This window comes from Myotis brandtii, unplaced genomic scaffold (genome assembly GCF_000412655.1).
Source record: "Myotis brandtii unplaced genomic scaffold, ASM41265v1 scaffold59, whole genome shotgun sequence".
Taxonomy (NCBI): domain Eukaryota; kingdom Metazoa; phylum Chordata; class Mammalia; order Chiroptera; family Vespertilionidae; genus Myotis; species Myotis brandtii.
In genome coordinates, this window is record NW_005370223.1 from 6,706,739 (window position 1) to 6,722,499 (window position 15,761).

Genomic DNA, 15,761 nt, shown 5'->3' on the forward strand with positions numbered 1-15,761 from the left:
CTAGCCCGCAACCTGGGCATGTGCTCTTGAGCAGAATCGAACCCGGGACCTTTCAGTCCGCAGGCCGATGCTCTATCCACTGAGCAAAACCAGCTAGAGCTCTATGGATTTTTTTTTTTATATGAAATTCTGTCCACAGATTGTAATGGTAGTTTTTGTTTTGAGACCATCAGGAAACTAATTTTTCCTCACTTGTTTTCTTTGCAGAAAACTTCATCAGCAGTTCGAAATGTATAAGGAGCAGGTAAAGAAGATGGGAGAGGAATCACCGCAGCAGCAAGAACAGAAGGGCGATGCTCCCACCTGTGGTATCTGCCACAAAACAAAGTTTGCGGATGGATGTGGCCATAACTGTTCATATTGCCAAACCAAGTTCTGTGCTCGTTGCGGAGGTCGAGTGTCTTTACGCTCAAACAAGGTACAGAAATGAAAATCATACGTAATAATTCTCTTACAGTTAAGCTTATTGTGAGCAAGTGCAGAAGACAACTGAAATTAATATTCAGATTAACCAGTGCCTTCATTTTAGTTAAAAAAACTTAATTTTTTTTGCGTAAAAAATATATTTGCTTCATTTTTTTATCTCCTTTAGCTTATGATTTGGTTTAGAATCGTAGAATCCTAGACTCTCTAAGATGATTAATAGAATTTAGAGACCTAGTTCCTTTATTTTGCAGGTCCAGAAAACTCAGATCCAGGGAGACTAAAGTTCCTTTTTAAAGTCACAGAACTGACTCTAGCTTTTCCATTGCCACACAAGTTGATCAAGTTTGCACATATGCTCTTCCTTCTGAGAGGAAGAGGCTGCTTTTAGCTTTGAGATTCTGTGTTTCATAATTGGAAAGCTTTTCAAGCTACGTTACCTTTTTATTTCTGTCTTAACATTAATGAAATAAACATTAGACTATGGAATTTCAAGAAGAAATGTTAAGGACGTTTTTCACACTTATACTAGATTTTTGGAGTTTATCCATCCACTTTAGAAAAATGTTAATGCTACCCAAAGAATGTTGGTTGAAATCAGCAAAAGCAGTTTTTAAAAAAAATACTTGACTCAGTAAGTTCTTTAGCATTTGCTTTTATCTCCTCACTAGTATCTTATCAATCAGTTCTTTATTTAGATGGCTTTTAAATAGGAAGCTGATATCTTTAATTACATAGATATAATAGTGGTAATTTTGGTCCCCTGTGTGATTTCATTTATCAGTTTTCCCATTGCTCCCCCTTTCTCATTGTTTTGTTTTGTTTTCTCATTGTTTTATTTCTATTAATTTTTTACGGATCTGAAAAATTATACTGATTTACTGATTATATTTCTGTTTTACCGATTATATTTCTTTTTCTTGACTAGTTGTATGGGCTAGAAATGCCTGTACAATTCTGAATAGAAGTGGTGAGAGCAGACATATCCTGCCATTTTTTTTTAAAAAAATGTGTATCTTTAAAAAAAACACCTTTATTGTTGAAAGTATTGCGGATGTCTCTTTTCTCCCCCCTGTTGACCTCCTCCACCCCACTCCAGATTCACAGACATTGAAGCATGCAACAGACGTATCCTGTCTTGTTCTTGATCTTAGGGAAAAAGCATTGTCTTTCACTATTAAGAATTATGTTAGCACCCTAGCTGGTTTGGCTCAGTGGATAGAGCATTGGTCTGTGGACTGAAGGATCCCAGGTTTGATTCCGGTCAAGGGCACATGCCTGGGTTTTGGGCTCGATCCCCAGGAGAGGACTTGCAGGAGGCAGCCAATCAATGATTCTCTGTCATCATTGATGTTTCTATCTCTCTCTCCCTCTTCCTTCCTCTCTGAAGTTTTGTATTGCTATGCCTTCAAGCTTTCTAATCTTTTCTCCAGCAATGCCAAGTTTTATGTTACCATGTAGTGTATTTTTCATCTTAGACATTTTAGTTTTTATATGTAGAATTTCAGTTGGGGCTTTTTTATATCTTTCATTATCAACTTAACTTTCTGAAATACAGAATATACTCTCATAATTCTGTTGATGTTCTCCTTTGCTAATTCTAGCATCTCTGTCAGTTTTGCATTGGTTTTGATTATTTTCATTACATTATGCTTTTTCCTGACTCTCTGCATGCTTGATATCTCATGTTGGATGCCAGGCATTGTAAATTTTACTTTGTTGGGTGCTGGATGATTTTGTGTTACTATAACTCTTCTTTAACTTTGTCTGGGATGCAGTTATGTGGAAACATTTGACACTTTTGTGTATTTCTGTTATGATTTGTCAGATGGATATGGAGCGGTGCTCAGTGTAGCACTAATTATTCTCTTCCACTAAGACAAGGCTTTCATGAGCACTTTCACAAATGCCCAGGAATTATGAGTTTTTCCAGTCTCGCTGGTGGGATCATCCACTGTTCCCTTTAACCCGTTTAAATGATCCCACCCCATTCCCACTGCTAGGTGTTTTCTCACATGCATGCTCACCGATCATTACTCAGCTGACTTCTTGAAGGGACCCTCTGTAGATATCTCAAGTGAGTTCTCTCTCAGTGTAGCTTTCTTTTCTCTGGTAACTTGCCCTGTGACATCTCGCTGTGTTGCCTTCCTCAGACTCTCAGTTTTAATTCATTCAAGTCAGGATGTCTGCTAAGCTGCACTTCAGTTCCTCTGTCCTGTTCTACCTGAAAAGTCTTTCAAAGTAGTAAGCTGGGACAATTGTAGAGTTTATCTTGCTTATTTCCCATCTATCACTGTCTTTTGTTGTCTTATATCCAACATTAGACCATTCTTTCATGTATTTTGTCTGTGTTTTTTTGTTTGTTTGTTTTGCTGTTGTTTGTTGTAAGCAGGTGGAGAAATCTAGTCCTTGTTACGCCATTTAGGTCAGAAGCAGAAATCTCTCATGACATCTGATTACAGTTTGCTTGAAAATATATTTCTTGATTTCTAACACAGGTCCCTTTATGCTGAGCACTGTTTTTGTCAATAAAAAGTACAGTGAAAAATTGGAATACCCCTTGAAGATCTGTTGCAATTTAATCTACTATAAAATTCTGTATGTTGTGGATTAGTCTGAAGGAGATGGTTAATAGAAGAAGGAATGCGCCCCACTTTACTCATATTTTTTTCTATGATCTGAGGAATGTGTCAAGGGAGTAAAACATAAAAAATAGTCTATAGAGTTTAGCTCAAGAAAGATAACCTGGATTTTTAAATTAGTTTTTCTTCATTTTCATTGAGGTAAGAAACCTGTCATAAGAGTGTCATAATTTACTTGGGATAGTGTCCCTTTGAGTGATAGGTATAAAGGTTGTCTATATTCTAAGTGAAAAGAGTATTGAGTTCAATTTCTCCCTTCAAATTGGATCGTCATCCAGCTGCCTGATGCCATAGAAGAAGGCTTCTGCTTTCAGTAGGTGCTGAATGCATCTCTTTGATTTATCATCACCCTAAAGGATTAAGCCCAGTTAAATTCGGTCACACTGTTTTAATGAAGTAGAATAATGGGAATGCCAATATTTTGTGGCTTACAATGTAATTATAAAGCTATTTAAAAATTAGGTTAGTAACCTTTCAAGAATCAAGATAAAATAACCTGTTGTTTTAATTTTGAGACTCTTAGATGTGGAGCCATCTTTAAAAATGAATTAATTCTTTTTAGTGTATTTAGGATACAAAGAAATAAAGTATGAGACATATAGAAATTCCAATACAAAATTTTATGACATATTACTTCCATTTATTTCCTTCTAAGATGAAACCCCCTTAATAAGAGCTATATATTTAGTCAGATTTAAAAATGATGACTTTATAAAGGAGAAATTACTTTGTAATCATAAAATGATGACTCTAGTAGGAAATTCATTATAATAATTTACAATGAGGATTATTTTAAGCTTCAGGGTGTGGCAAATTAAGTTTTTGTTTCCTTTACTTTTTGGTGCAAAAATATGTTACCATCTACTTAATGGTTAATCTAATTTTGAAATATAAAGAACAATTTTCAGAATTGTATTGTTTAATTTCTAAATGTAACACGAGATTTCCTATCATGAATTATCAGACTTGAAGCAGAATGAATCATAACTTCATAATGATTATAAAAGTGCTGCTTAAACGAGTCCTTTAAAATTATTGGTATATGTGTTTTTAGTACACCAGGCGGGAATAATGGAATGATAATAATGACATGCTCCTTTGTAATGAGTCATTCAGTATCATTTATATGAGTGGTTTTAATGACTAATATTTAAATTGTGCATTGAGAGATAAAATAATGATTAGAGTAGTTTTTTTTTTAAAATATTGTAGGCAGTTCCTTTCCTTTTTTAAAATTTCAAGTCACTGTGTTTACCCCAAATCTGTAGCTAGTGCAACATGCAGTCATTCCCCCTGCATCAAAGGCAAGCATATCGTATGAATTTTCTTTTAGAAATTCTTTTCTCAGAGAATTGCTACATCCTGGTATATTGGGAAAAAATGGGACAGTCTTCAGAAGAGGGTGGCGTTAGTTGAGGAAATTAGGAGAAGCAGGTCTAGTTCCTGCCATGGTATTGTGTGACTTTTGTTTGATGTGTCACGTCATGTCTTAGTGGCTTCTGTGTTAAAATCTGTAAAATGAAGGCATTAATCTAACTAATTTATATGTGTTCTTTTTTGAGTTTAACATTTTATGATTTTAAAATTAATACTTGTTTACTCATGAATTCTTGAAGTCCCTGAAAAGTACATTTATATAGCCAAATAATGTACCACTTGAACAATTTTTAAGAAGAAATTGAGAAGCTTCATTAAGTCTCTGCTGTTACTATGTCTAGCATATTGTGTGTTAAGTTTTGGTTTTTAACTGTTCCCACATTTATATAACATGGGAGTGTTGAGGACACCACTGTTTTAGGAAACTATATTTATAGGAATTTGAGGAATAGGTAAAGTTAGGAAAATTCAGAATTATATAATTTACAGGACTATTATTAAGTAAAAGGTTTTATCAGGTGGACCCTTAATTTTAAGCCTTTAAACTGAGTAAGCTAGAATGTGTGAGATTATCAGAAAATAGCTGTAGAATTTAAAAGGAAGAGAGAGAGAATTGTTTCCCCTCATTGATGTGCAGAATAATGTAGTCACTCTGAGTCCAACCGACAGAATCTTAGGAAACTTTATACCTCCAAATGAGTATTAGTATTGTGGAAGGAGGCAAAATAATGGATTAAACTGAGCATAAAGGGATACATTTTCACCTTGCAAGTTTGTGCTGGAGCCACATCAGCACAAGTTCTGAAGTGAGTCTAAGTTTGAATCCCATCTTCAGCATTTACTAGTTGTGTGACTTGTCCAAGATGCTTAATCTCGGCCTCAGTTTCTGCATCTGTAAATAGAAATAATAGCAGTACCTATTTCACAGCTTTTTGGTGAAGATGAAATTAATTAATTTTATGTGAAACACTTAGATGTATACTTGGCACATAGCGAGTGCTACAGAAGTGTTTTGCAATAATTTTTATGGCATTAGATTTCTTTTTACTTACTGTATATGTCTGGTATCATGTAAGATGCTATCACATATATTTTCTTATTTAATTAATCACACTTGTATATTGGGTTAGTGTATTCCTTATTGCATACATAAACTGCATCTGCCATAATGAATATGTATGTAAACTGAAGCAATATTAATCTTTGAATTGAACATTTATTTTTTTCACACAGAGACTAAATATAATGTTGGAGGAAATATCCAGATGATTCAGGTTGAAATTCACTTTCAAAGAAAGTACCGTTAAAATTCAAATGACCCATATGTTTAAAATAAAAATATTCCTCCACACTAGGTTATTATTTGTATTTTCATGAGATTTTCATCAGTCTTTGTTAAGGTCCTTGATACTATTTTATATTTATACATTACCTTTCATTTTCAAGCAACTCAATTCCACTTTGGTTATTAGTAAGTTTAATACCACTCTTGCAAATACAATGAAACTTCTGACAATTGTATTACTAAAAACTGATTAGAAGACGTATCCATCCTTTTGTTTAGAATTTCTTTTCTTCTGAAGGTTTGCCAGTTCAAGGAGCAGGGTCATCATCCTCATTCTTCCCTTTTCCTTTAATAATTTCCTTGAGAGATTTTGTTCACTCTTATGGCTTCAAATACTACATATGGGCTGATAATTTACAGATACTGTTTTACTAGCTGGATTTTTTTTGAGCCTCCAGATCAGTGGTTCCCAAACTTATTTGGCCTACCGCCCCCTTTCCAGAAAAAATATTACTCAGCCCCTGGAAATTAATTTTTTAAAAATTTTAATAGCAGTTACTCATTGCCCCCAAATGCACCTGTGGCCATCACCGCCCCCCTGGATCGCTGCAGCGCCCACTGGGGGGCGGTAGCGCCCACTTTGGGAATCACTGCTCCAGATCAACCTATATAGCTGCCTACCAAAAATCTCTGCTAACAGACACCTCAATTTCATTCTCCCCAAGGCATTGTCCTCTCCTCCTTCCAGTTACCTAAGCCAGATTCAGGAAGTACTTCTCCACTTCTTCTCTTTTCAATCAAGTCTTAAGGAGCCTTACTTCTCAGTATCTTCTGATCACTTCTCTCCATTCCTCTTGCTCTTACCATATAATTCATACCACTCTGATATTTGTCTCTTACCCCAAATATTGTAACAATTCCTAGTTGTTCTCTCTGTTTCCTTACTCGTCTCCTTCCAATTAGTTTGCACATTGTTGCATAGTGAACAGTCAGTAAATGGTAGCTAATCAGCCTTATTTATAAATCATATTGTAGATTTTATGCTTATTTTTCTATTGAAAGATGATAAAGGTTGTGATGGCAGTATTATTTCATGTATATATTATAGTTAAGTTTTTCATGTATATGTTATAGCTAAAATTAAACTAGTTTTAATCTGTTAAAAGGAATGAACTATTAGCAAATTTATTAGTTATAACTTCAGTTTAAAAAAAATTCTGCCATGTGAGTTATTTTTATCAAAGTGGTATGCTTCTGAGATTTTGTCAGGTATAAATATATAGTTAATAAAGATTTTAGTTCCAACATATCATTTATAATCTAGTTATTCCAGCTATATATTCCAAACATGCCAGTGTTCTTTGTGCTTTTGTGCTTTTTGCATATGCCATATTCTTTGCATAAAATGTTCTCCCTCACTGGTCTTGATAACATTCTCTTCATTCTTCTTTTTATTTTTTATTTAAACATTTACTTTCTTACGTACTTATTTATTTATTTAATTTAGAGGGAGGGAAGAAGGGAGGGAGAGACTTGTTGGTCCACTCATTCATGCATTCATTGGTTGCTTCTTGTAAGTGTCCTCACCTGAGATCGAACCCACAGGCTTGGTGCATCTGGACGACACTTTAGCCAATGGAGCTACCCGGCCAGGGCCTCATTAAAGCCCTGCTTATCTCTTAGAAACTTTCTCTTCATCCTTTCCCCAAGTTCTGGTATATCCTCTTTTATTTGGGTTTCTATAATGCTTTGTTATTTCTTTGCTTTCCGAATATCTCTTTGTTCTGCAATGATTATTTCTAATTGCATTTAGTTCCTTGAGGGCAGAAACCATCCTACTCATTTTTTTACACCTGAGATTTCTAATGTAGAGCCTGATCCATATACAATGGATGCTCTGAAAATGATTTTTGTTGGACTAAATTGTTGTCAATAGATTGATGTCCTTGACTGTGTACAATAGTTAGTATATGATCTTTAGGTCTAACATTTGTAACAAAGCAGTCAAGAACACAATAATGTGAAGAATGCGGTCCTATCTCTTCTGTGCAATATCCTATATAAGATATAGAGTTATATGCCAGACACTGTGTTGAGGGTTTTTCATGCTATTTTATTTAATTCTCATAAACCCTATAAAGGTTTGCATATAAGGAAGCACAGGCTTAGAGAGCTTAAGGAAATTGCACGAGATATACAGCTAGGAGTGTTGTTTAAAAGGTGGAATTTTAAGATAGGTCTTTTTAATTGCAAAGTTTTTACTCTTAGTCACAAGTATTACACTGCCACCCATATTGTAGAGAAAGTGAACCTCAAAACACATGATTTTGACTTTAACTTATATGTTTTTGTGATATATCAGATCATTATTATTACATCATCACTTTTACTATAGTATTGTTATATTTAAACTAGAGGCCCAGTGCACGAAATTTGAGCAAGGGGCTCGGCCCTCGCAGCCCCAGCTGCCTCCGCCCTCGCAGCCCTGGCTTCATCTGGAAGGTCGTTCCACTGTTTGGCCGTCTGGCTGTCTGGTCTAATTAGCATATTATGCTTTTATTATCCTATCTAATAATAGACAAACAGGGTAATTGACCGTACCTTCGCTACGCCTCCCATGGGCTAATCAGCGAGATATGCAAATTAACCGCCAACAAAGATGGCAGTTAATTTGCATACATAGCCCCGAAGCGGCGGAGTGAAGACTGAAGGCGGCTCCAGCTGGAGCAGTGAGGGCTTGAAGGTGGCTTCGGCTGGAGCAGCGAAGACTGAAGGCGGCTCTGGCCGGAGCGAAGGCCTGGGTCCCGGGTGCCGGAGGAAAACTGGTGCCGGCAGCCAGGGGGAGGGAAGGTGTATTGCACAAATCTTCTTGTGCAACAGGCCTCTAGTTATAGATAAAGGGAAATGCAATAATTGAGTTTAATTTTATTATATCTAAAATGTTCTTTTGACCAAATTCTGTGTCTTATCATTTTATTTTCCACATTTATTTTTCTCATTTATAATTTTGGGAAACTATGACTCAAAATTATCAATTTTAATCAGTAATATATTATCTTTAATGACTTTATATATTTGTTCTTTTTGTTATAAAGCTAGGAGACTTCTAAATTAATGGGACAGAGATGACTTTTAGAAACATTATGCATAATTTGCACAAAAATACACTTTGTCTACTACTTTTGCTAGTATGTGATGAAATTAAAGGTAAACAGTGTTGCAGTGTTACATGGTTTTGTACATAAAGTCTTTTACCTTAACATGTTTTAGTTTCTCTTTGAGTTAATTGAATATTTAATTAGGATTTCATTTGTGGAAAGAGCATTCTCCTTTTTCAGATGTTTGGGTATTTAATTGCTTTTATAGAAATTATTCTCATTTATATGTCTTAATACATTCTAGTATATAGTGTGCTCTTAAGTTTTTTCTCTTAAAAAGTTTAGATTTTAGTAAACATTTAATTAGACTTTTTTAGAATTTTTATTTCACTAACAAACTTTAAAAAACTCTTACTTGTTTTAAGAATGGAATTAATTATTTCTTTTTGTTTTGTCTTTTCTGTCCTTTCTAACTTGCTTTCGTGGATATTCACACCAGGAGGACAAAGTGGTTAGAGTCTTTTTTCTGTCTAATATTTTTTTCTTACTGTTGCTATTGCTAATTTTAATTTTATAGCTATATTTAATTTATATACTTTTAAGTTGTAGTGCATGATAATCACTATACATTAAGATATTTTAAGCATGCTATCTGATTTTACTGAAAAACATTATATTCTGTTACAGATAAAAAATGGATTATTTGATTCTTAAAGAGGCCTGCTTCTTTAGAATTTAGTATTTTAGAGATCTTATAGCACTTTTCATTGTGTTAAGAATTCTTTTAATCTTATATTTTCCTAAAGTCCTCATTGTACTGGTCAGAGTTTCTAAAAGAAGCTAGTATAAAAATTCAGTATTTGTAATAATGAATGAGTCACAATAACATTGAACATGGATTTTTCTGAAGTATCTATATACAGTTGAGTATATAGATACTTCATATATTTTTCTTAATGTGTTATAGAAATTGGTAAGATGTCTATCTTACATTCTTATATTAAGTATTAGACAATTATAATTTTAAAATACTTAGGTTTAGAGGATTCAACTCCAGCCTAGGTTTTAAAATTCTGCCCATATTTGTCCTTAGAGGTCTGATTTGGATTTGCTCCCTAGGGACTGGTGACTTCCTGCAAACACAGATAAAATCTTTCTATTCTGATTCTTTAATAAAAAGTTCAGCTTTTTCTTCTTTACATTTTTATTGATCTCCTTGGTGTGTGTTACAGTATTTTATAACAAACGTGAGATATTAATTACAGCAGTGAGTAGGAGGGCTGCAGACGGTTCTGAGAAAAAAATTGCAGGGGTTATTCTTTTCTTTTTTAAAAAATTCTGATTCTTTCTGATGAGTCAAACTAAACTTGAGGTCTAAAAGTTTTGCCAAATTCAAATTGGCATAACACCCAAAGAGGACACCATTTAGCTGAGGTCTTCTGAACAGTGACTCCTTTTTTTTTTTTATATCAATTGGAGCTTTTTTATTCTCCTCAGTCTTCAGTTACTAGGTTGAGGATAATGTAGGTGGTGGCAAATATTGATGTGGTTTTAGAATGAAGTCGCTGAGCAAAAGATCTTCGGGATTGCTTGGTTCGTTTTCTTTGTTAGAATTCCTGCAGGTGAAAAAAATCAATTAAAATTTTGAGGCAGTTTTGAAGGTTAACTGCTGTAGACATGTCCCAGACTGTGCATCCTCCCCAATCAAGGGCAGATGCTCTAGAGCAGCGGTCGCCAACCTTTCGGACCTCACGGACCACCAGTGGTCTGCAGACCACCAGTTGGCGACCGCTGCTCTAGAGCATTTACCAACCTTCTGCTGGCCAACCTTACTAGCTAACTCTAAAGTAGTGCCATTCACGTAATTCAAAGCCTTTTTTTTTTCAGTCTACTTATATTTATTTCTCTTTTTTTTTCTATAGCTACTTCTGTGTCTGTAGTTTTTATAATGAATTCTGACACCTACCCCAGATACTAGGTACTTAATAATAATTCAGCTATGATTTTCATTTACTGACAAGATTTTGTAATGTAACAGTCTATATTTTATACCAAGGATTGACTAACATGAAATGATGCTAATTTTATGTGGATTTGGAACGTTGTAAATAAAATTCAGTAGGTCTTTTTATGACACTCTTTATGCAGTACTGTTCAATAGAACTTTTCATAGTGATGAAAATGTTTTATGTCTTACCCTAGTCGGTTTGGCTCAGTGGATAGAGCGTCAGCCTGCGGACTGAAGGGTCCCAGGTTCGATTCTGGTCAAGAGCACATGCCCAGGTTTTGGGCTTGATCCTGGGAGTGGGTGGGGGGAGGGCAGGGGGGCAGTGTGCAGGAGGCAGCAGATCATTGATTCTCTCTCATCATTGATGTTTCTATCCCTCCCTCTCCCTTCCTCTCTGAAATCAATAAAAATATATTTAAAAAGATGTTTTATATCTTCACCATCTAATACAGTAGGCTCCAGTCTCATGAAGCTATTGAGCACTTGAAATGTGTGGCTAGTGTGGAGAGGAATCGAATTTTTAATTTTATTTAATTTTAATTAATTTAAATTTAAATAGCCCTCTGTGGCTATTGGCAAATGAAACCCCAAGCCTGGATAACAAACATTCTATCTATGACTATTCAACCCCTAAGGCAACACCCTGCACTCATATTAGCAGAATGATGTGCATACTAGGAGTGGAGATGAAACCTGTACAGAATGCAAGAAAGATACATCTGCCAATGTCATTGTCTTATATAGCCAGGGAGGATAATGGCCAAGGGACATCTTTCCAAAGGGCAGAATCGAGAAATATGAATGACAACAACCAGGGGAGAGCCTCCTAAATAGCTGAATCTGAGACTGACAGGATAGCCAAGGAAATGAAGCCATTGTTCATGTAGGGGTTACTGTGTGCCATGGACTGTTGCCCACAATATACTTCTCCTTCTTCCTGTTTCTGAACGAGAGTTTTTGTTGCAGTTCCCTCTTGTTTCTCCATATTGTGTTTTGGGTGTGTTAGGAACAGATAATTTGTCTTTCAGTGCATTGGATCACAAAGATACACACTCAACCATGAAGGAAGGATTTGCTCTACCTCTGAGGTCCTGGATTCAGAGCTAGATTTTATAACTAGACTAGAAGCCTGGTGCATGAATTTGTGCACAGGTGGAGTCCCTTGGCCTGGCTGGCAATAGGGGCAGATCAGGGCCAGCCAGCTGAGGAGAGGGACCACAGGAGGTTGGCCAGCCAGCGGGAGGTTGGCTGTGGGAGCGCACTGACCGCCAGGGGGCAGCTCCTGCGTTGAGTGTCTGCCCCCCTGGTGGTCAGTGCGCATCACAGCTACCCGCCGGTTGTCTGGTGGTAACGGTTGCTTAGGCTTTCATATATATAGATGAGACTTTGGGATTATCTCCCTTTGGGAAGGGGTGACTGTGTTAACATGTAAAATATATGTACAGAATGTTGAGTAGTTGAATGAGGAAACTGTTCTAGATCCTGCTGAATGGCTTTCTTAACAGACATTTTCTACTTCTCCAAATTTCCAATAGAGGGACTTGAAAAATGTGAACTTTTTAGCTTCCTTTGCAATTGGAAATGGCTTTGTGACAGAGTTCTAGTGAATGAGAGATGGAGGAAATTCATAAGGGCTTCTCGGAAGTTATGATAAAAAAGAAAGATGTAGCTGGAACTACCTTTTTTTTTTTTAATGATTTTTTATTGATTTTTAGAGAGAGAGGGAGAGTGGGAGAGAGAAACATCTATGTGAGAGTGAAACATCGATCGCCTGCCTCCTGCATGCACCCCACTGGGGATCGAGCCAGCAACCTGGGCGTGTGCCCTGACCGGGAATTGAACTGGCAACCTTTCAGTGCGTGGGACGTTGCCCAGCCAACTGAGCCACACCGTCCAGGGCTGGAACTACCTTTTAATGCAAAAGTGTTGTCTTGAGCTTCAGAGGCCATTCGTGAAGATGAGGGAAAAGCCAGGAGTATTTGAGTCATTAGTCATGACATTGTTGAGCCACTGATCCAACACCATGCAACACCTTTCCCCAATGTGAGAAGAATACCCAACCCAATCCGTTTCTGCCACTAGTAGTCAGATTTTCTGTTACTTATAGTCAAAAGCATTCTTAATGGAAACATTGGTGGATTTGCAGTGTGCGCCAGGGAAACCAGACAAACATCTAGAGTTGTTCTTTACAAATACAGACGTGGAGCAAAGATGTGCAGGTTGATCATTTCTTTGATACTCAGCTGTCTGCCTTTGCCTGTATGTGATGTTTGAAGTATTAGGGTCAATGAACACATCTGCTCACATATTACACATAAATTAACTCCGGTTGCAAACAGTAGATTAATATGGGTATGTTGGACTTTTTAGGATGCGTGGTACAAGTAAGTACACTAAACTTCCATGCCAAATTATTTGCCATAGGTTAGAACATGTAGCTGGCTGTTTATCTTTTAGTAAATACTGACTTACTCTGTCTAGTGAGAGCATAATGAAATTACAGTTTTGGGAACAAAATGATGCTCATCTCACTGTCTAGAGACAATATTATCTGTCTATAAAAAGACCACTTTAACGAGGATCTTAAATTATTCCTTTTTCTCTTTTTACAACAATTATTAGTTCTCTTACCCGGTATCTCTTGAGACAATAATAAATAAAAATTTCACTCATTGTTGGCAGGTTATTAACCTTTATTGTAAAAAAAAAATGTTACTAATGGTAATGTTGGTGAAGTAAAAGGTGTGGAAGGATGATGAATGTCCTGCAGTATTTCTCACGTTTTAGAAGCATAAAGGCTACCTGTTGGGTTGCAGCTGCAGCGATGATATTCAGAGCAAGGTGCTCTTTGTTTCCACTGCAATCTGATGCTTTTTCTGATTGAAGCACATTATCCAGCTTCCATAATCCTGTACCTATGTTCCTGCCCATTGCTGTTCTCATACAGTGTTGCAATTTAGCATATACTTAAAAGAATTTTTTGTTATAGTATCTTTGGTTGTTCCATTTCATCTAGGCAGTAGCTGCATTTTTGTAAATACTGTCTAAACAATAGTAGAGTATTCGCTTTTGCATTTTTATTCTATCACATAATAACACGTATATGGCCTTAATAAAATTATCCTAGAAACTGGATATAACAGCTCTGTCAGGGCCAACTCCTATAATAAAATCACAAGGTTAACTACTTCTACTGTTCTGTTTCTTTTATTGTAAGCCTAATTGAGTGAAATAGACATTCTTTGATATTACTAAATTTTCCCTGCCCTCAACCCAACATGAGCAGGTGAAATAATAAAAAAACATAAAGTGAGTTAATTATTTTAATATTTTTAATAACAGCGTCATAAAACCAAAATTGAAGTGGGAAGATTTTAAATCTGTTACTTTGATTTAAGCTTCAATATTATTAAAACATTTTAAACTTGTTAAAGTCTCGCATATCAAATGAGCCTAGATAAAACTGGCTGGATCCGGCCAGGCGATGCTTCCTCTCTTAACATCGGTTTCCCAATTTTGGTCCAATCACTTGGTATTATGAGAAATTAGAAATTAAGATGAACTGGTTAGTTAGAGAGTGTAACTATCATGTCTTTATTATGGATTCCTCACTCCTCTGTGCATTCCAAAGGTTTTCTTTATCTGTGTCTCAGGGACTGGTTGTCTCCAGTAACAAAATACAAAATTTTCCTTAAGCCTCCTGGCTCAGAGTCTATTTCTTTATATAACAGACAAGGTCTTTAAGTGCCATAATCATATACCTTAGGGTCTGTCCCTTTTTTAATGTTTTTTTTTTAATTAAATCTTTATTGTTGAAAGCGTTACCTATGACCCCCTTTTCCTCCCACTGATGCCTTCTATGAGGGATGTTCTATTTTATCGGATGGTGGAATAGATTAAAATGTGCATAGACGATAAAGGTGTGCTCCTGTCTGGAACCCTGCAGTGCTTTATTGCAACAGACTCCCTGGGTCCAGGTTATCTAAGAGCCTCTCTGAGTGTAATTAACCTGGTAGCTGACCAAATTGGATTTCTAAGAATAGCTAGGTTAGCTCTAGCCACAGCCAGAGTAACTGACCTGGGCTTTCAGTGAATAGGTAGTGATTCCTCAGGGATGTGTGTCTGCTGGGCAGGATGTGCACGGGGAGCTGGCCTTTGTGTGGAATTTATTTTTAGGTTTATCATGAGAGAATTTGCTGAGCCGTACGTGTGCCTTTTTAAAAAGCCAGCACATTGTGCTTCTTGGGATTGGGGGTATGCTTATTTAGGTGTGGGTGGTACCAAGTGAGGCTAATTTTAACTTAACGGCATCATATTAGAATGCATTGTGATGTCGAAAAATTAGAGACACTAATAATTAAAAGTTAGCGTTCACTAGGAACGCACTGAAAGTAGCCTATGTAATTATCTTGGGTATTTCTTAGTAGTGGAATTGCTGGGCTATATAGTAATTCTATGTTTAAGTTTTTGAAGAACTATCAAACTTTTCCACATTGATTGTACCATGTGTTATATATCGATCATCAGTGTATAAGTGTTACAGTATCTCACATCCTTGCTACCACTTGTTATTTTCCTTAAAAAAAAAAATTACATCCATTCCGGTGGGTGTGAAGTTCTTTTGGGTTCAGTTGTTGCTACCACTGTCCAGCACAGCTATGGCTGAAACCAGATGTAAGTCAAGGAGATTTGACACTGAGTACCAAAATCATCTGCCACATGAGGTTTAAGACAGAGTTAATATGAAAAATTTTATGTCCCTTGGTTATAAAAGACCGAGGTTTGAATTCTGGCTACATTGCTTTACAGCTGAAGACCTTGTCTATGTGACTTAACCTCTGTCATCAGTTTCTTCCTTTATAAACGGAGAGGAATTTAGTGCGGATTAAATGAGATAATAAATACATAAGAATTAGAAGCATGCCTGT

General features: G+C 36.2%; 1 protein-coding gene across 7 annotated transcripts in view; it reads left to right on the plus strand.

The window, feature by feature from the left end:
• The window catches only part of RIMS2 (regulating synaptic membrane exocytosis 2), a 304,062-nt gene that overhangs the window by 12,608 nt on the left and 275,693 nt on the right, over positions 1 to 15,761 (plus strand). For 4 of the 7 annotated variants that reach the window (XM_005879299.2, XM_014550249.1, XM_014550250.1 and 1 more), the window contains exons 3-4: positions 208 to 418; positions 9,325 to 9,336. In XM_005879299.2, the coding sequence (XP_005879361.2) occupies positions 208 to 418; positions 9,325 to 9,336 (223 nt within the window). The remainder of the gene's footprint in view (positions 1 to 207; positions 419 to 9,324; positions 9,337 to 15,761) is intronic. The other 3 variants (XM_014550255.1, XM_014550251.1, XM_014550252.1) reach the window with 1 other exon arrangement.